The sequence below is a fragment of the Sus scrofa genome, chromosome 15 (genome assembly GCF_000003025.6).
Source record: "Sus scrofa isolate TJ Tabasco breed Duroc chromosome 15, Sscrofa11.1, whole genome shotgun sequence".
Lineage (NCBI taxonomy): Eukaryota > Metazoa > Chordata > Mammalia > Artiodactyla > Suidae > Sus > Sus scrofa.
In genome coordinates this window covers 82,104,568-82,127,333 of record NC_010457.5, presented here as the reverse complement: position 1 = coordinate 82,127,333, position 22,766 = coordinate 82,104,568, and the positions used below count along the sequence as shown (strand labels likewise).

The following is a 22,766-nucleotide window of genomic DNA, read 5'->3' as shown; positions in this document are numbered from 1 at the left end:
TTCGTTAACCACTGCACCACGACGGGAACTCCTACACTTCATGTTTTAATAGTATTTTGCAAGTTTAGAATTTGTCGAGATGGCATAGTTTCATACAAAATACCTTGAACTACCTCTAGTATAACCTCCATCATATCATATAATAATGACTGGTTTACACATCTGCCCTCAGGAGAATATTCTTAATGGCTAGGACTGCATTTTAGAAATCTTGGTCTCCCAGAAGCTAGTGCTGTGCCTGATAGTCAAGAAATTAAATGGTTAATAAGCACAAAAATGAACTTTAGTAAAATTAAATCTTTTCATAAATATTTCTTGATAAAACAATTCCTCTATGTTAAAATAACTGTGATATGATATGTACAATAAAATAACAATATAGAAAAGAATAACTAAGAAGAATAAAATTCTTACTGCTTATTGAAGAAATATGGTTGTGTTCCCAGTCTTTGAGAAAGAGCTTGACAGCACTGGTCTACATCTTCTAAGACCTAACACATGCAATAGGCCCCAAGAAAAAAATTTAAATTAGCAAAGCAATAAAATGTGCCTAAAACTTAATTTGTATCATAATAAAAATAAAAATTTAGGTAAATTTTTATAGTATATTTAAATCAGACTATAGACCATATACAGAACATAATACTTTCTATATAAGAAATAGGAGGAAAATTGAGAGAAAATTTCCTTTAAATGTAAGTACATTTAACTTACCTAAAAGGATTACTATCAAGAAAGTTTTAATCTCAAACTCTACTCCCTACAAAGATGTTTTCCTGAATCCACATAATCCAATGACTTTACATATACTTAAGAATCTGCTTCATAAAGATTTAACACTGCTGACCCACCATGAGTAAAAGCATTTGAATTATTTTTCTGCTAGTGGAAATAAGATTTTATTTACTCCATCCCTACTCATTTACCCAATCCCACTTGTGGTCAACAGCACACATCAATGAGTTGGATGGCTAAGACTAGGGGTATCCTTGAAAAAGAAACATTAAATTAGCTTAATGATGTTCAAACTCATGACCCTGAAAAGACATATACTTTAAATTTTGCTACTTTAATAAGTTTAAGACCAAAGAAAAGCAGATATATTAAGCACTGCATTTAATAGGGTTGGTTTTTCTAAAGCTCTGATGTTGTAGATCTATACCGGCATTAAAAATGCCCACAATGTATTGTTGAATGGGAAAAAAATCAGGTTATAGAGTGGGAGGTATAATATGATCCCATTTAAGGAAAACGTTATCAAGAGACACCTAGAAGAATGTTTTCCATATAATTAACAGTGGCAATTTATAGCTGGTATGATTTCAGGCAATTTTTATTTCCTTTTCAAAATTTTCTATATTACATAATTTGCTTTACAATAAGGATGTGTGATTTTTATAAAAAAAAAACTACTTCATGTCAGAGAAAATAAGTAAATGTTTTGTTAATTTTTTTTATTATGTTGGGATTTTTTAAAAAGGATTATAAAATTTAAAAAAAAAGTGGAGTTCCCGTCGTGGCGCAGTGGTTAACGAATCCGACTAGGAACCATGAGGTTGTGGGTTCGGTCCCTGCCCTTGCTCAGTGGGTTAAACGATCCGGCGTTGCCGTGAGCTGTGGTGTAGGTTGCAGACGCGGCTCGGATCCCCGGCTCGGATCCCGCGTTACTGTGGCTCTGGCGTAGGCCAGTGGCTACAGCTCCGATTCAACCCCTAGCCTGGGAACCTCCATATGCCGCGGGAGCGGCCCAAGAAATAGCAACAGCAACAAAACAAACAAAAAAAAAAGTGTAATGCATTAAAATTCGAGGGTTTTATCAACTTCAGCCTGAACTGACCTGGTCCAGAGTCTTGTTACCCCATCCAATAGCTTTCATCTTACGTTTGACTTCCCACTGTTTCTGATAGGCCAAAATATGATTCAGAGGCCAAGGGTAAGGAGATCCATACCGAGCATGAGTGATCTAAAGCAAAAAGATGTTAAAAACATTAATTCTTTCTAAAAACAAAACCTGGTTTCACAGATAGAATTCTAAGGAAGATACATTTTTAGAAAACACAAAATAGCTTGCAATCTAAAAATTAAAATTTTAAACCATTCCCTTTAAAAATATATAAACTTTTATGTACTTTACAACCAGTTATATCAAACAATGACACATAGCTTCCCTAAAATGTATGTGCAAGCAAAACTAAAGTAAGTGAAAAACTATATCACTAATGGTATAAACCACAATGTTTCATTTATGAGCAGGGACTTATGATTCTGAGCAAAAGTGTTTTCTCATTAAATTTTAATTAAGATAAATGCTGCAGAACCACTCACCTCCCCTACTGTAGCTTCATCACACCACTGAAGATACAACTAGAGGGGGAAAAAAAAAACAGTCACCAAAACTTTAAAATATCAAAGAGAAAATAGATAAAGAAGGTTATTTCTTATCAGGGTAATTTTTTATAAGCCAACTTTATAAAAGTCACATATGTGAGGGGTTTCTTCCCCCTTGGGTAATGTTGCTATATAGAAATATTCAACTTAATGGTGGTACCTATAAAAATATCTCTTATTCAAAAAACACATCTCTAAATACCATTAAAGTATTTTACATATATTGTTTAAGTAAACTTCACAAGGCCAAAATAAAATAATGAGTGGGCAATAACCACTCCTGTTTATAAACAGAAAAACTAGAACTGAAAATGTCAGGCAACTTGTTCAAAGATACTGATCAAATAACTGGGAAACCACACTAACCCTAGAATTTCTTGATTAATTTCCTACTTTTCAATAACTTTAAAATAATTCATAAGAAAAATTATCTTTATGAAAGAAAAAGTTTATTTTCAAGGCCTATTATCTATTATACCTCTGCAGTCAGTAGCATATTGTTGACTAATTCCATGTAGGCTTTCATTTCTGCTTTTTGGACTTCATCCAGCCCATCACTAAGAGAATGGCCCTAAAGGGAATTTAAAAAAATTTAAAAGAACATCATATTAAATATACAAAAACTTTCGATATCTTACCAATTAACATATAGCATCAATGTTTTACTGCAAATGTCCAATGAATTAATTTCTAAAAAGATCCCAAAACATAATTATTTTATATAAAAAAATACTTAATACTCTGCTATTGCTACAAAATATTAATAAATAGTATTTACTTGGCATTATAAGAATGTATCTTTCAATGAACAAAATTACATTATTGATTATTTCACAAAAGAAGAAAACAAGGATGGTCACTAAACTCTGTTGTTGTTTTTTTAAGAAACTACCCTTAGTAATGAAATAAATTCCCAAAGACTGACATATGTTACTTATAAAGCAGTCAAAGTTTTTTAAAAATGTTATTAGTAAAGGATAGGGAAATACACACTGATTTTTAAATTCTAATACATTATAGTAACGAGTGGATGCATAAAATGGCATAAGCTTTAAGTTCAACCTGATAATCTGTTGTAAGATTTTTAAAATGCATACCTTATAACATTGTAACATCACTCTCAGGAATTTATCTGAGATAGTCTGAGAAGTGTACAAAGATGTATATACAGGAAAATTTATCTTAGCACTCAATAATAGCAAAAAATTGGCAATAACTTAAATGCCCAATGATAAAAACTTAAGTAAATATATTATAATACATTTATATAACAGAATACTACATAACAATTTAAGAGGACAATATCTATGTTCATTAACATGGAAGAATTTCCAAACTTACTGATAACTTTTAAAGGCAGGTTTCAAAATAACACATGACCTATATTTTTCTACATATGCAAAAGAAAAGTCAGGATGTTCCCCCCAAATATTGATGGGGGTTGCTGTTTGATAACTATTAAAATCTAAAATGAATAATTCAAATGGATAAATTAGAACATTCAATTTCTAAACATATTCTCTAACTCTCTTCTTAAAGGTTAACCTATTTTACAACAATCTGATAATTATCATTATAACCAAAATGCTCATGAGTTAGAAAATTATCATTTTGTAAAGATCAAATGGCCTCTTTTGCCACTGACTTACAGTATGAAAAAAAGTACTCTTTAGAAATATTTCTCCAGTAGTTTATATCGGCAATTTATAAAACTAGGTTAAAAATCAATGTAAATGTTAAGACACACTAAAGAATGATGAATGACTTATTTAAGAGTAACTGTAATCTAATGCATTTAATATCTATTTTATTACCTTGGCTTTAACGAATTGGACTATTGGACCAAGTTCTGATACTACTTGATTTCCTACGTGAATAAAAGGTACTTTACCTGTTGAGAGGGAAAAAAATATGAAAACACTCTCAGTAAATCCAAGTTCGTGCTAAAAAGGATATCAACACAAAACCAAGATATGTTTTATTAATACAGACTTTCATAACACTATGACTTTTGAAAATTAAAGTTAAATGTGTATGTTAAACTCTATAAATTTTTAAGCACTAATTACTAATTTTAAAACAAAAGAAAAAAAGGTGATTCATTTCGAGAGTTCTCACTTGTATATAATAATAGATCACAAATTCCCTTTTCAGAACCAATACTAACAAATCACTATAGCAGTAGATACTAATTCAAATTATATGAATCAGGCCTGGACGCTGGATCATGACCACTGATAGATTTGAAAATATTTTAAAATTAGCTGGGCTTTCTCTTCTGAGTACAATGAATCAATCCATTTTTAAACTACATTTATAAATACTTTTTTTTTTTTTACATTCTCTACTTTCAAATCTCATACCCATCCAGGTCAGTTGTGTAAACATATAATAGTGTATTAATAAATGCCTCTGATTCAAAAATATCAAGAATTAAGAGAATTAATAATCTTTGAAGGCATGCTAGATTATGAATTATTAACACAAAATATGCTCCCAACACAGGAGGAAAAAAGAACAAGTAGTATGCTTATAAAAACTGGCTTCTCTAAATAAAAGCCACATTTAAATGGTAGTGTTTCATTTTCACAAATACTAATAATTGATGAAATTATCAGAGATGATGAGAACAAATAGTCTCTAAAGTCTACTTCAGATGCTAAAGGATAAAACTTTGTCAGACCTAGTTCAAATAGAGTTCACACTAACAGCAGGCTTCTTCAAGGCCCTTTTCAATAGATTCACTCCTCTCTCACTCAGACAGCCTGAGGGTAATGGATGAGGTGCATAGCACCAACAAAAGCTTCATCTGCATCCTTAGGATAAAATTACAAAGGAAAGGCAGGCCTTTTGGAACACAACTACTCAACAGATGTATTTAGAAGACATTTCCATTTGCTAACATAAAAACACTGAATTCCACATTCCTTTCTTCTACTGCTTTATAAGTCTTGCAAAAGAGAAAAAAATTTTTTTTATTTGCATAAGCATTAGGATAAAGTCTTTGTAACTACTCTGTTGCTAGAAATAGTACAGGTCCTCTGAAATTATATGATATGAGAATGAAAACTATTTGAGAATGAATGCCTAGACTGAAGAGTATTTGGGGGTGGAACATTTTGAAAGCACAGTGTATTTCTCATTTTCAATAACCAATTTGGAGTTCTTGGAAGAAAAAAAAGTTTATACAGGCATACCTCTTTTATTGTACTTTGCTTTATTGTGCTTCACAGATACTGCGTTTTTTTTTTTTTTTACAAATTGAAGATTTGCAACCTTGTGTTGAGTAAGTATACTGGTGCCATTTTTCGAACAGCATTTGTTCACATCTCTGTATCACATATTGGTAATTTTCACAATATTTTGAACATTTTCATTATTTTAGCATAAATATAAAACTTTTTAAAGGATGAGGAATTGCTTCTTATAGATGAGCAAAGAAAGCCTTCTCTTGAAATGGAATCTACTCCTAGCGAAGATGTTGTGAAGACTGTTGAAATGATAATAAAGGATTTAGATTATCAATAAATTTAGTTGGTAAAGCGACAGCAGTTTGAGGGGATAGACTCCAACTCTGAAAGACGTTCTACTGTGGGTAAAATGCAACAGCACTGCATGCTACAGAGAAATTGTTTTATCAAAGGAAGAGTCCATCAATGAGGCAAACTTCATTGTTGTCTGATTTTAAGAACTTGCCACAGCCTCCCCAACCTTCAGCAATTACCAGGGGATCTGTCAGCAGCCATCAACAAAGAGGCAAGACCCTGCACCAGCAAAAAAAGTTTTGACTCTAAAAGGATTTTGACTCTCACTAAAGGCCCAGATGATGGTTAGCATACTTTAACAATAAAGTATTTCTAACTGAGATATGCATATTGTTTTTTTAAGCCACAATGGCTACTGCACATTTAACAGACTACAAGATAGTGTAAACATAACTTTTATATGCACTAGGAAACCAAAACCAAATCCATGTGACTCACTTTACCACAATATTTGCTTTATTGCGGTGGTCTGGAACCAAATACCACAATATCTCCAAGGTGTGCCTGTATTTTCTTTCTTTTCTTAAAAATACTTTGAGCACTATAGATTCTGAAGCAAGGAAGCAGTGCGGGTAGTCAACGGAATACTCAGACATCTCTAAATATAAAGAAATATATAAAAGTCAAGGCAACAAATTAGAAGTGAATAATGTTTTCTGTCACTAGCCTGATGTAAAGTGGAGCCAATGTTATATCCTTATCATTGGAGGTGATCTAGCAAAAGCACAATATGACAGTTTTTCTCTGCACCAATCAAAGGTCTTAGAAGAAAATTGAGGGCCCCACCTTTCATTTTACGTGGAATAATCATTTTTAGAACTTTTATTTTTAAAGAAAGCAAGAAGATGTTACGAAGCAAGTTTACAGATTCTGAGAATATTAGAAACAGAAAGGACCTTGGATGTCATCTAATCCATCACCTCTTATTACAGATGAAGTCACTGAGCTTCAAAAAAGAGAAATGAAATTTCCCAATTGTTAAAGAAGGGTTAGAACAAAAATTTCCTCTTAGCCAAGCAGTCTTCTGACTATTCCATGATGCTCTCTGCTTTAAAAATCTACCAACAAGATCAGACAAGCAAATTAAATAAGAGTTCCCATCATGGTGCAGTGGAAACGAAACCGACTAGGAACCATGCTTCCTTGAGTGGGTTAAGATCCTGCATTGCCATGAGCTGTGATGTAGGTCGCAAACTTGGCTCAGATCTGATGTTGCTGTGGGTGTGGTGAAGGCCAGCAGCTGTAGCTCCAATTGGATCCTTAGCCTGGGAACCTCCATATGGCACGTTTGCGGCCCTAAAAACAAAACAACAAACAAACAAAAAAGAACATTCCCATGGTCACCCAAATCATATGACGAAAGAAAATAATACTAGAGACATGATGAAATTTAAATACCTTAATAAAAAGTGCTGTCTTTACCTACAGGAGATTTCTCCCATGAATGTGTGGGTGTGTGTGTGTGTGTGTGTATACATATAACACATACATATATATGTACGTATTGTAGTCTCTACAATATTTATTTGTCTTTCATAGAATCTATAAAGACAGATAACTACCTAGGTAATACTACATCCAGCATAATCATATTGGGAAATAGATGGAAGAACCATATGGCTTCTCCTGATTTGCCAAATATATTAATTTTAGTATTAGATTACTAACTTTTTTATATGTATACCTATATTCTTTTTGTATGACTATATAGAAGGATGGATAGAATCCAATATAATTCATTTCAGCAGAATTCAGTGAAGTTCATAAAATCTATGTATAAAATTAAAACAAAATGAGTCAATTAATAGCCTCCAAGAATCTAAAGTATGTCTATATTTGTAAGTCTAAAAATTCATTTATGGAAATATTTTTTAAATGTATAATCATAAACCTATAAATGTAGAGGTATTCATATAGAGTTTTCAGTGTGAATAGAGGGTGTCCTCACAACTTTTGACAATTAGGTACCACCCTTAAGATTTTATGATTTTAAAAAACCTCATTCTTTAATGACACAAGTTATTCCTAAGTTAATACCATAATGAAGAGATTGATAAATGTCTCCCTAAAAAGCAATGTTACACACTTATACCAATCAGTTATATTCAATGTATTTAGTCATAAAGCAGTGATTCTATGTACTATTGCTCTAGCAAAACCATAATTATAATAACCCATACCAATTCTACTTAATATTCCTTCATCATATTTGGTGGCACTATATTTTTATATGAAAAATTATCTTCATTATACAACTACAGGTGCAATAAATTCATTGAGTAATAAAAAAAAAAACAAAAAAGAAAAATTATCTGAATCAATTTGTTTAAAACTGTATCCTAATGATACACAGAAAAAGCAATACTGATTATAAAAAATAGCAAAAAGGCTAAAACCTTAATTTAAAAGTATCTTAAAACCTATCAAGGAGTTCCCGTTGTGGCACAGTGGAAATGAATCAGACTAATATCTATGAGGATGTGGGTTCAATCCCTAGCCTCGCTCAGTGGGTCAGGGATCTGGTGTTGCCGTGAGCTGTGGTGTAGGTCTCAGGTGCGGCTCAGATCCCATGTTGCTGTGCTGTGGTGTAGACCAGCAGCTACATTTCCGATTTGACCCCTAGCCTGGGAACCTCCATATGCCTTGGGTGTGAACCTAAAAAGCAAAAAAAAAACTAAACAAAACACCTGTTAAACCAAAATAAAACAAAAAGAATTAGAAACTATAAACATTCAGAGATTAAGATCTTTGACAATTTAATCACTCCACAATCTCTCTTCTTCCATCAGCATCATGAGAGAATATAATTAAGCAGTATATTTAATAATGAATGGATTCATTAACATTGAAATTTCTTTTTTTTTTTTGAGATACAGAAAGCTGTGTGCATTTATTTTTTTATTTTTTTAATGATTTTTATTTTTTTCTGTGAAATCGTTTCTTAAAGAGGAAAGAGTCCTATGTAAATACGACTGAAGGACATCTGAGAGTATGTACCTTCTTAATATCTACTATTTAAAACAATTTCCATAGCTTTCCAGTAATTATCTCTGTCCACAGAATTGAAATGAATAGATATGCGGCCCAAGATTGTCAAGTTTACAGGTGTTACTTTATAAAACCATGGGAAAAATTCTTCAAAGGGTAAACATACAAAACAAAGAAACAAACAAAAAAAGTATTTTAAAAATCTAGGTACAAGCTAGACTATCACAGCAAATTTTATCAATGCAGAATATGAACAGAAGGGGGAAAAAACTAAAAATACTTACCAGATGGAGACATGTATTCTGCATTTGCCCTGCAAACCACCTTGATAGGCAGATTACACATCTGTAAAAAGGCCTGTAAATCAAGAGAAGTATTTAGTAAGCCTAGTGAAAGCATATGTATATTCACACATAACTTTTTATTTATTTCTTTTCTAAACTTAAATAACAGCTCAGGAAAAGGAAAAGAATGAGTCAATTTAAAGTGAAAGTTAGAGGAGTTCCTGTCGTGGCTCAGTGGTTAGCGAATTCTACTAGGAACCACGAGGTTGCAGGTTTGATCCCTGGCCTCGCTCAGTGGGTTAAGGATCTGGCGTTGCCATGAGCTGTGGTGTAGGTCGCAGACACAGCTCAGATCCCACGTCGCTCTGGCTCTGGCGTAGGCCAGTGGCTACAGCTCCAGTTAGACCCCTAGCCTGGGAACCTCCATATGCTGCGTGTGCGGCCCTAGAAAAGAACAACAACAACAAAATTAAAGTGAAAGATACCATTTCCATAATAAAAAATTAGTATGACTTAGACGCCAGTAAATGTAAGAAACTTATAGTATGTATACACACAAATGTAAATTATGCACACTTATTTTACCACATTAGTTTACGTAAGTCAGAAGTACTGCTTATTTCTTTATTTTCTTTAATAGATGACTAAAGTCCAAACTTTATAAGCTATTGCTTAGTTCCACCACTCTTTACAGGGAAAACTCTCAAAATGTTATTTTTACTACTTCAAAGTTCTCTCCAAAAATACTCAATGTCCTAATGTTTTAGCTTTTATGTTCACTAATTCACTGTTTTAAATACATAAAGTATTTATTTTCACTTTGTTTATAGAACAAAAATTTTATAAGCAACATAACCACCTAAAAATAAGGAACCAGTAAATCATTTATTGTAAATCCAAACCATGTAATGTTATATAATTTTTAAAATTATTACCTGTATCTTCACACACAGCTACCTGAAATAAGAACTTTATTTCCCAAGCTTTCTTACAACTGGGTGTGACCAATGTCTAAATTCTGGCCAATGGGACTTAACATTCTATGAAACTGCTTAGGAAGTTTCTGTAAAAGGAATAGATATGCCCTTTCCTTTTTTTCCCTCATGCTGAATAGAATGTGAAAAGAAAAAAAAAAAGAATATGAAAAGGATAATTACAGCCACAGTAGCCAAACTGAACAACCGTAGAAGACAAGTGGCAGAGATGGTAGAGAATAAGAAGAGTAAAGACACCTAAGCCTTTGATAATCATACAGTCACCAAACTTAGATTATATCTACTTGTTTAAAAAAAAGAAAGAATGAAAAGAAAAAAGAAGAGGAAGAAACAAACAAACAAACTTCTATCTTTTTAAGCCATTGCTATTTTGGGTTTTCTATAACTCCATAACAGCCAAAACCTAATCCTAAATAATCCACCAACAATTATTGTTTGAATGTTTAAACAGCATCTCACCCAACCAAAAGTTGATTCCTCTATGTCTATGTAAGTATACACTAACAGTCCTCGAAATGTTATAACCTGTGCTCCCAACTTGTAACAATAATAATGAACTCTTGACCGAACCACAATCATGGACTCAAAATAGTTCTCAAACTTCAGCATGCATCAAAGTCATGGAGGCATGGTAAAACACAGATTGCTAGGAAGGAAGGAACTTTTCAAGAAGACTGAGAAGAAAAGGAAGAAGGGAATTATGAGCCAACTCCCTTCTACTACATAGGTATCTAAACCCAATGATGGGAAAAAAAAAAAAAATGAGCTCATTAAAACACAAAGAGAAAAAAAATACGATGCAACCAGAGATTCTCTTATTAGTGAAGTCAGAAAGAGAAAGACAAATACCATATGATATCACTTATATGTAGAATCTAAATTATAGTACAAATGACCTATCTATAGAACAGAAATAGACTCACAGACATAGAGAACAGACTTGTGGTAGCCAAGGGGGAGTGGAGAAGGAGTGGGATGAACAGGGAGTTTGGGTTTAGTAGATGCAAGCTATTACATTTAGAATGGATGGGCAATGAGGTCCTACTGTACAGCACAGGGAACTGTGTCCAGTCTCTTGGGACAGGGCATGATATTAAAAAAAGAATGTGTGTGTGGGTGTGTGTGTGGGTGTGTGTATGTATATGTATATATATATGACTGGGTCACTTTGCTGTAGAGCGGATTGGTTCAACACTGTAAATCAACTGTAATTTTAAAAGAAACACAGTGGAAACAGGCTGAAACGACAAGAACCAGGTAGAATAACTGACATACAAGATCTATGAGAAGATAAAGAAGAATGCAATAAGAGCACAGGTGGAAGCATCTGTTTTTATCAGGAAACAGAACACTTTTTCCATTGTAATTGCAAAGGGTGGTCAGAATCAGTGATGACTGCAAGTTGCTAAGTGAAAAGGACAAGAAAATGAGGGAGTGCTCATATTCTATGAAATGGGAGGACAAAGTGTCTGCTGAGAATGAAAGACTAAGAGGCAATCAAGGCCTTCAGAAGGACAAAAAGAATTTGAAAGAAATGTTTAATGTGTCTTATCTAGAGTCAGTTGCTAATTAATAATTGTTAACAGTTGTTAACAATCATAATACTATATAATATTCACTTGTTAATTAACAATCATAGTACTATATAAAATAGTAAATATGGTGTATTTTGCTAAACTACACATACATTGGTAACTGTACTAATCATCATTCCAAAAAGCTGTTTCACTAAAAAAGATTAAGCAAGCTTGTAATGTTCTATAATCAAAGCCATGTTTCCAGCTCTATGAATTTACTTCTTTACTAAAAAATAACTGACTTAATTCTGATCATTTTAATAACAATCAACTTACCACAGACCTCAACTGATGGCATAATTCTACTCAGCCAAAGATTAATTTTATAACATTTACATAATTATTCTTCATCCCTTATTCAAAAGAAACTTTCTGAATTAATCTGAATTAATCACAAGTCAGTCTGATGTCACAAACACAGTATTTTCATCCAAACATTAAAAATGCAAAACAAAACATTACCATGACTGTCTTCAGCAATACAAAAACTCTAAATCTGAACCAGACTTTGATTCCAATAATATTTCTCCTTTCTTCTGTAAGATGGGAGAAAAATCTCTGAAGTTCCAAAATGGTACCTTCACCTTTAACTTGCATTTTCAATCTCTCATCAGCACCCTAAATACTCCAATAAAACAGGCATGAAATACCAACCTATAACATTTTATCTTCAATTCTGAAACAGCAATCTATATACTTTTATTCTTATGTAAATCCAAAGGAAAATGTAGTTCTAGTTATACTAAGGAGACTTAAGATAACTCAGCAAACTCCTACTCCTCAGTTGGATACACTATTTCAAACTCAAATGACTGACAACATAAACTCAAATGACTGACAACATAAAATAATTTAAACTAAAAACTGAGCACATTCTATCAGAACAATGATCTACGTGAAACTATGCTATCTAACATGGTAGCTAATAGTCACCTATGGCTATTTAACTTAAATTGATTGAAGTTAAATAAAAAAATTTCTTTCTTTTCTTTCTTTCTTTTTTGGCCACACCATGGCATATAGAATTACCGGGCCAGGGATTAGATCCAAGAAGCAGTTGTGATCTATGTCACAGCTGTAGCAATGCCAGATCCTTAACCCACTGTGTTGGGCCAGGGTTCGAGCCTATGTCCCAGCACTCCAGAGACACCACAGATACCACTCGGCCACAGTGGGAGCACCTAAAGTTCAATAAAATTTTTAATTCAATTCCCACTGTGACACTAGCCATTTCAGTGCTCCATAGCCACATGAGGCTAGTGGCTACCATGTTTATTGGACAATAAAAATAACAGAACATTTCCATCATCACAGAAAGTTCTACTGGACAGTGTGGGTCTATGGGAATAGTAATCAATTCATAAAAGACATCTAAGCAGAATAGGCTGACATTGTCTGAAAGTGATTAGGTTAATTATTATTTTAAAAAAAACCCTGAAAAATATTACAGTGTCCACAAACCCTGAAAATGATAAATCAACTTTTGATGACAGTGACACATTAAATACCATAATATTTTCAGTGTCAGGGTTTAGTCATTTGCTGAGCAACTCCAAATGACAAAATGGTCAGGTAAATTCATTAACATGTGAAAACTAGGAATTTATGAAAGAGTAAGTTAAAAACACAGCCAATAAAGATATTAATTCTTTGACTATAATTTACTGAATACTTAAAACATATGATAATGGTGGGATTTCTTTTAAACACACACACATGCACACAGAACATAATGCCCAGTACCTGACTTCTAAGGTCCTGAAATTTAATAAGCTTGATGTAGTTTCAACATATTGAATAAATTAAATTCATAGCATCAAAAATATTTATTGAAGGAGTAGAGTGTCAGCATTTTTTTTTTTCAAAAAAATTCAAAGGAAAGAAGTAATACCAGATCACTGACAAACACTTAAACATGAAGGACTGAACTTACATATTTATCTCTGCAACCTTCCAAAAAAATCCACTGAAATAACAGTCAAGAAATAGAAAATATGTAAACTCAGAAAAACACAAAGAATGGAAGAGGAGACCAGAGCAGACCAGAGATGCCAACCCACTTCTGTAAGATGAAAAGCAGACTTAGTAGGGCAGAGGACACTGAAACCTAAGAGCATGTGGAGGAGAAAATCAATACATTTGCATCACAGAAACTAGGAAGATTCCAAAACTGGAAGCACCAAGTACGACAGGAGGCAGAGGTGAGATAAAGGACTAAAAATAGGAGAACTGAATGAAAGTCTGTTTAGCATCAGACAACAAGCCTGCCCCCAATCTGGCAGGATACAGGGGTTCATCCTCCAGAGAAACCCAATCAGAAAGACTTCTGACTCAGGACCCAAGCACAGAATAGGGAAGAGGGCCCTGGGTGGAAGTCATGCTTAAATGAAAGCTAAGAGAAAGTGTGCACATTGACTATAGAGACCCACAGCACGTACCCCCCCCCTCAATTCCCAAACACTGGCAACTAAATTAAGTCCCTCCAGGATATCTTCTCACTAGACAAGACCTACAAACACTGATGATTTTAGTGGAGGGTAGGGATAGGTGGGACAATGCCCCCCCCAAAAAAGATAGCTTATATATAATCAGTCTACAGTGAAGATCACATCAAAAAGTCCCTCATTGCTCCAACAGCTTTTTGTGCCTCACTCTTAAATATAAATTGTTAACAGAGATCAACAGATATTTGAGGAAAGCCTCAAATATATAAAGCCAAAACAAGCCACAAAAATGGAACTGAGAAGAAATAGAAAATGCAGACAGCAGAGAGCAACTTTAAAGAAAAATTATAATGGCTAACATTTACTTACTACTTACTATGTGCTAGGGACTTGCATAAAAGCTTTATCCTAAAAGGCAAGTGCAAAAAATCCCTACTTTAAGATGAGAAAACAAGTACAGAGACGTTAAAGAATCTATTCAAGGCATATAGGAAGAAAGGAAAGGAGGGAGGGAGGAGAGAAAGGAAAGAAAAGAAAAAAGAAAAAAGGGGGGGGGGTGGAGAGCCAACCATACAAAGGATTGAGATGACACTGAATGTCTCAACAGCAACTCCAAAGCTAAAGGACGACACAAGGCCTTCAAAATTCTAAGGAAAAATCTTGCCAACCTAAAATTCTACATATGGCCAAGGTATCAACCAAATGTGAAGGCAGAATAAAAACATCGTACAAGCAAGAACTTTTTTAAAAAGCTAAAATAAAAATAATAAGCCAAGAATAAAAGAACAAGGGATGCAGAAAATAGGGGAGCCAACATAAAAGGAAAGTAAAAAGAATTTCCTAAATGATGAGGAATAAGAGTCATAAGCAAGCAGTTCTGAAGCCAGCCAAGGAAGGAAGTGTTCCAATTAGAGTAGAAGGAACAGGGCTTTCAAAAGTAATATTTCCAAGAAAAAAGAAAAAAATAGGAGTTCCCATCATGGCTCAGTGGCTAATGAATCCGACTAGGAACCATGATGTTGAGGGTTCGACCCCTGGCCTTGTTCAGTGGGTTAAGGATCCGGTGTTGCCGTGAACTGTGGTATAGGATGCAGACGTGGCTCAGATCCCGCATTGCTGTGGCTCTGGCGTAGGCCGGTGGCTGCAGCTCCAATTTGACCCCTAGCCTGGGAACCTCCATATGCCTCGGAAACGGCCCAAGAAATGGCAAAAAGAAAAAAAGAAATAAATAAAGGACCTGACGTGTTTGACCATTGTGACAGAGAGTTTTATAGTTCAGTCTAAGAGTTTCAGAGAGAAAACTAACCAAATAAATAAAGCAACAGTTCACTTAGTGGAAAGAAAATTATATAGAAAGATTATGTTCATTGGTTCATTGTACACTTAGCCACTCAGCTGGGATAATATTTACACTCTTCTTATAATATAAACACTGAATATTAATTTAACCAAAGAAGCTAGAGAACTACTGGGAAAATGGGGAAGGACAACAGGAGCAGTTACCAGAGGTGAATTTCATAGTGGAATTCAATAGATACATTTAAATTCTAAAAACGAAATAGCAACACAAGCATCTTACTTCAAAACACAGAGGCAGGGAGCATTGTGGCTCAGCAGTAACAAACCCAACTAGTATCTATCCATGAAGACACAGGTTCGATCCCTGGCCTTGCTCAGTGGGTTAAGAATCCAGCACAACATTGCTGTGAGCTGTGGTGTAGGTCCCAGACACAGTTCAGATCTGGCATTGCTGTGGCTGTGGCCAGCAACTGGAGCTCCTATTTGACCCATAGCCTGGAACTTCCATACGTTGTGGGTGTGGCACTAAAAAGACAAAAAAAAAAAAAAAAAAAAAAAAAAAGAGGTAAGTACCTAGAGAACAAATACAGCTAATAGAACTGAAAGTGGCCGTCTCTAAGTATCTGGATTTGGAGTGCAGTAACAGTGGGACAGTAGACTGGATTTTTGTATGATAAGCCTCTTATACACTGATGGTGGGGGTGTAAATGATCCAACAACTTTGTACTGTTTGGTAATATCTATACTAAGCAGATGCCTACTTTATCAGCCAACAATTCCCCTCCCAGAAATATACCAAAAAGAAACAAGACATATAGCCACCAACAGAGAATGCTCCTAGCAGTTTCATCCATATAATCAAATAATAGGAACTCAAATGTCCATTAACATAAACAGCAACTCTGAAATTCCTAATTCTAAGCTAAAAAGGAATACAGTATGTCACTAATAGCTATTTTAAAAAAGGGAAAAGTGAATATAAAATGATTATACATTTTCCTTAACTTTAAATTCTTTAGAAATAGCATTCATTGAGAACTTTTAAATCAGAGAAAATCCTAGAAACAGTCCCAAACGAAGACTATGATACTCCATGAAGATTCCAAGTTCTATTTCTTCAGTAACTACTTTTGGTTTTTTTGTTTGTGTGTTTGTTTTTTGTCTTTTTAGGGCCGTTCCCAGGGCATATGGAAGTTCTCAGGTTAGGGGTCTAATCAGAGCTGTAGCCTCTGGCCTACCCCATAGTCACAGCAACACCAGAGCCAAGCCACATCTACCATCTACACCACAGCTCAGAGCAATGCCAGATCCTTAACCCACTGAGCGAGGCTAGGGATCAAACCCACAACCTCAGAGTCACTAGTCAGGTTCGTTAACACTGAGCCACAACGGGAACTCCTCTTCAGCAACTACTTCTGAATCTTAACTCCCAGGAACTTTAGCTCACAGTTTTTGTAAAAATTAGTTTTGAGAAATAAAATATATTTCATTTACATATAACTGAAAGTCATGCCTATAGTCTAAAGAAATAAAAGCTATCTGTTACCAATCAATTCAACCCTCACAAATATCTAAAATCCTAGATTCAAAAGTTGTTATTACAGACAAAAATGCCACTGCTCTGATTACATTATAAACTAGCAGCTTAAATGTTAGAGGGAAAAATCTATCGAATGTTGTAGATTGTGGCTCTGATTACTGCTGTGAGCAGGTTTGAAAAAAAAGGCTGCTTTTGTCAAAATTCAAAACACAAAATTTATACTTATCCACTGGTTGGGGTATAAATCAATGTAATCTTTTTAAAGGGCACTTTGGCAATATCTACCAAAATTCTAAATATGCATATCCTTTTATCCAGCAATTGTATAGCTAGAAATATATCATATGGACAGATTTACATAAAATTATTTTATACGTAAGGACAGTCACACCCAAAGTAATAATTATAACAATAGGCTGATATCCATTAATAAGAGACTGGTTCAATAGACTGGTGAAATCCATTAATGGAATATTTGTAGCCTTCAAAAAAAGAATGGGGTTGCCCCTCAACTGAACTTCTTATACTAAATTCCAAAGACATTTCTCATCTGTCATCTTCTGTAAGGACATAAGACAATATATACCAAATGCAAGATTCCTTTTTGTGTTATTTTACTCCTGAAGACCTGGAATAAATCATTCAAACATAGCTTAATAAGGCCTGGGAGTTCCATGGTAGCCTAGCAGTTAAGGACCCAGCGTCGTCACTGCTATGGTGCAGGTTTGATCCCTGACCTGGGAACTTCCATATGCCACAGGTGTGGCCAAGAAAATAAAATTGAGGATGTTGGCTCTCTTACAAGGTATAACTGTACATCATATAAAGTAACAGTCTGACTCCATATTAGCTACCATAACATATTAGCTGCAGATTAAAATGTTTAGAATACTTAGTGTACTGAAGGCTCTAAAAACAACCAAAAAAAGACCTGCAAAAAGCTAATTTATTTGGTCCAATGCATAGCTTCCTGTGAACTAACTTGGTAGGAGGATAAAAATGTTAATATCTAAGCATTCCCGTTGTGGCTCAGCGGGTTAAGAACCCGATTGGTATCCATGAGGATACAGGTTCGATCTCCAGCCTTGCTCAGTGGGTTAAGGATCTGGCATTGTCATGAGCTGTGGTGCAGGTTGTAGACTTGGCTTGGATCTAGCGTTGCTATGGCTATGGCATAAGCTGGCAGCTGTAGCTTCAACTCAATCCATAGCCTGGGAATTCCATATGCCACAGGTGAGGCCCCAAACAAAAAAAGACAAAAAAAAAAATTAATATCTAGAAAAATGAATGGAAAGCACTTATTCATCCATTTACTCATTCAATTCATATTTATTGAGCACGTACTACATATAGGGCACTGTTGCGGGCACTGGGAATAGAGTGGTCCCAAACCTCAAGGAGTTTACATTCTAATGGAGACAGACAAAAGTAAACAAACCGGAAAAGATCCATGGTGATTCCTGCTACTTAGAAATACAAAGCAGTGTGATGGTACCGATATTATACATAGGATAGTCATATAAGGATTTACTAATAACATAACATTTGAGCATAAACCTGAGGAAAGCTAGGAAGCAAGCCATGTAGATTTCTGAGAGCAGTCCCAAGTTCAAAGCAGTTCTGTGCTTCAACTAGTGTTTGAGGAACAGCAACGAAAGCTAGATGACGTAAACTAAAGAAGTACGTGGTAAGAGATGGGCTCGGGAGATAATCAGGAGATCATGTAGGACTTTATAGATAATTGCAATGATTTTGGTTTTTACTTTGAGTAAGATGAACAATCATAAGAAGGTGTTGAGCTGAGGATGCTGGAATCTGATTGACATTTTAAAGGATGAAAAATCACTACAGAGAGTTTAGATTATGGAGAGTAGAAGGGTGGAAATAGAAGAACTAGTTAGAAATTTTCAATAATCAAGGCAAGACATGATGGTGGCCCAAGCCAGGGAAGTGCTGGAGATGGTAAGTCAAATTATGGCTATGTTTTAAGGTAGGATCAAAAAGATTTGCTGAAATCTGGATGTGAGCATAGCAAATAAAGAGGACTCCAAAGATGATGCAAAGTTTCTGACATAAACAATCAGAAAGATGAAAGTGCCGTTTACCAAAATAGGAAAAACTGTGAGATAGCAGGTTTTGGTAGGCAGAGGAGGAGGAATCAGGGATCTTTTAGATGGTCGTCTCTAATTATCACCTCTATCAGACTTCTAACGGGCAATGAATAGCAGATAATTCAGCTCTCTTTTCAAAGGCCTAGAGTTGCTATGGCACAGTTGTATGCTTTGAAACCAGATAAGCAGATTCTAATGAAACACTGAGCAGCCCAATCTCGAAGGTCACCCCATCTCTTTTACAGACAGAGGTGAAAGAAATACCTACAAATCAATAACTTTGTCAACACTTTCCTGCAAGTATGGCAATATCAAGGTGTTAAGAAATGGGTAGAACTACAGATATTATGCAGAATGAAAACTCAATCAAGGACAGTTTTTACCTTTGGTCTTTTCTGTCCCCTATATCTATAGCCCATCAAGTTTAAAAACTGAAAAGTCAATTTAACATTTAGTTAAATGAGAAGCTTTAAGAAGCTAAGATGCTGTCTGATACGAACAGTATGATCTTCTGAAATTTTACTAAGAAGAACATATAAAGGAGCCACTGTCAGCCAGAGTCCTTTAAAATCTCAGCAACTGAAATTTTACAGAATTAACATGGCAGAATAGGACTGGAGCTCAACTTCTCTCCTAAAAACAACAAAACTCACAACAAAAGACTGAGCAATCTCCACCCAAATGGACCTGAAACCTTAAAAAAGATATCCTACGCCAGAAGAAAAAGAGGAGGCCACATCAAGAGATAGGAGGGGTGATTTCGTGATATAAACAACCCTATACCTCCGGGGTGGGACGCTCCACAGACTGAAAACTAACTGGTTCACAGAGACTCACCTACAGGAGTGAGAGTTCTGAGACCCACATCAAACCCTCACGTGCGGGGATCCGGCACTGGGAGAAAGAGCCCCTGGAGCATCTGGCATGGAAGGCCAGTGGGGCTTGTGCGCAGGAGCGCCACAGGACTGGGGGAAACGGAGACCCCATTCTTAAAAGGTGCACACGGACTTTCACGTGCACTGGGTCCCAGGGCAGAGCGAGGTCTCCATAGGAATCTGGGTCAAACCTGACTGCAGTTCTGGGAGGACATCCTGGGAAAACAGGGGTGAATGTGGCCTGTTGTGAGGGAAGGACATTGAAGGCAAAGCTCTCGGGAATACTCAGCAGATGCCTTTCTCTGGAGGGGCCATTTTGGGAAAATCTGGCCCCACCTGTCAGTCAGCCCTGAGAAGCCCCAGGGCAAACAACAATCCAGGTGGGATCACAGCCCCACCCCTCAGGAAACAGGCTGCCTAAAGACCCCTCAGGCACACAGCTGCCTCTAATCCCATCCAGAGACCAAGCCCCACCCACCAGAGGGATTAGAATCAGCTCCACCCACCAGTGGGCAGGCATCAGCCCCCGCCCCCCCCATCAGGAAGCCTACAGCAAGCCCCCACACTGACTTCAGCCACAAGGGGGGCAGACACCAGAAGTAAGAAAGGCTACAACTCTAGTATCTGCAAAAAGGCCACCACACCAAAAACCTATAACAATGAAAAGACAGAGAACTGTAACTCAGATGAGGGAGAAAGGAAAAAACCCCAGAACATCAGCTAAGTGATGAGGAGATTCTCAGCCTCCAGGAAAAAGACTTTAGATTGTTGATGCTGAAGATGATGCAAGACACTGGAAATAAACTGGAGGCAAAGATGGATAACTTACAGGAAACAATGACCAAAGAGATACAAGATATAAAACTTAAACAAGAAGAGATGCAAAATACAATAACCAAAATAAAACATTCACTAGAGGCAGCCAACAGCAGAACACAGGAGGCAGAAGAACGAATAAGCGAGGTGGAGGACAGATTAGTGGAAATTACGGATGTGGAACAGAAAAGAGAAAAAAGATTGAAAAGAAATGAAGAGCGTCTCAGAGAACTCTGCGACAACGTGAAACGCAACAACACCCGTATTATAGGGGTGCCAGAAGGAGAAGAGAGAGAGAAGGGGACAGAAAAAAACAGTCCAAGAGATCATAGCCGAAAACTTCCCTCACATGGGAAAGGAACCACTCCCTCAAATCCAGGAAGCACAACGAGTACCATATAAAATAAACCCAAGGAGGAACACACCGAGACACATGTTAATCGAACTGACCAAAATTAAAGACAAAGAGAAAATCTCAAAAGCAGCTAGGGGAAAGAAACAAGTAACTTACAAGGGAACCCCAATAAGGTTATCAGCAGATTTTTCAGCAGAAACTCTGCTGGCCAGAAGGGAGTGGCATGATATACTTAATGTGATGAAAGGAAAAAACCTCCAACCAAGATTACTCTACCCAGCAAGGCTCTCATTCAGATTTGAAGGAGAAATCAAAACCTTCACAGATAAGCAAACCCGTTGAGAGAATTCAGCAACACTAAACCAGCCTTATAACAAATACTAAAGGAACTTCTCTAGGCAGAAAAGAAAAGGCCGCAACAGGAAACAAAAATTCCACAAATGACAAGGCTCACCAGTAAAGGTATGAAATCATCCATGCACAATCACACCACCAAAATCAGAAATCATGAGAAGAGGTGGGTGCAGATGCAGGACACTGGAGATGAACTTGCAATTAAGAGACCAACAACTTAAAGCAATCTCATATACATATAGACTCTTACAGCAAAACTTCAGAATAACTGCAAACCAAAAATCTACAACTGATATGCAAACAAGGCATCTCTGGAGAAGAAATATATCTCATAGTAAATAAGTGCATAATCCACCATGAAGGGGGTCATCTGACATCATTCTTGGAATGCTGAAGTCTTCTTACATCTGATTCTGATTTCCTCTCCATCAAAGAACTTATGATAATTATAATTAAATAATGCAACTGTACAATTAAATAATACAGTTCTACAATTATATTATTAATAACCATTTCTCTCCATGGTACAATGTAAGGTCTATAATGTCTTGTTTATCACATCACCTAGAATGGTGTAATGCCTATATTGAAGAATCAATAAGATGTAACAACTTGTGAGGACATATTTATATAGTTACACCATTTTTTTAACAAATTTATGCATTTTATATTTTACTTACTTTTTTCAGAGGGTATACTATTTTTGCTATTCTTACCAGTTAAGTTATTCTTTTTATTATGCTATATAAAATATTTAATGGTATATAAGGCTTTCCTCTTTATAAATTTTAGTCACACAATATACACAATTTTAATATAATGCTAATATTTAATGAAAAATTGAAATGTAATAGATAATACTAAATAGTAAAGATGAAAGCCATACAAAATGGGATAAAGTATAGAATAGATTTCCTATTTGTCTCAGTATATTTTCCCTTCCACTTCTCCAAAGGGAGTCACTTAATCTGTTTTTTAAGATCCATGATATAATAATCTGTATGAATGTAATTGTGTTTAAATATATGTATTTTATTCTGTAAAAAAACTAAAAATAAAATTTCAAAAAAAAAAATAAAATAAATAAAATCTCAGCAACTGTGGCCCAATCATCAGGAAGTTTAAAATAAGCATGCGGGTCTTACAATTAATATACCAGGTAAGCAGGATAACACTAATGAGCAAATCAAACCAA

General features: G+C 35.4%; 1 protein-coding gene across 3 annotated transcripts in view; it reads right to left on the bottom strand.

The window, feature by feature from the left end:
• Window positions 1–22,766, bottom strand: part of MTX2 (metaxin 2) — a 77,693-nt gene that overhangs the window by 11,740 nt on the left and 43,187 nt on the right. For 2 of the 3 annotated variants that reach the window (XM_013984290.2, NM_001044541.1), the window contains 6 exon segments: window positions 9,206–9,278; window positions 4,203–4,279; window positions 2,867–2,959; window positions 2,326–2,364; window positions 1,838–1,963; window positions 415–491 (listed from right to left, as the gene is read on the bottom strand). In XM_013984290.2, the coding sequence (XP_013839744.1) occupies window positions 415–491; window positions 1,838–1,963; window positions 2,326–2,364; window positions 2,867–2,959; window positions 4,203–4,279; window positions 9,206–9,266 (473 nt within the window). In that variant the 5' untranslated portion in view covers window positions 9,267–9,278. 3 annotated transcript variants of the gene reach the window in all.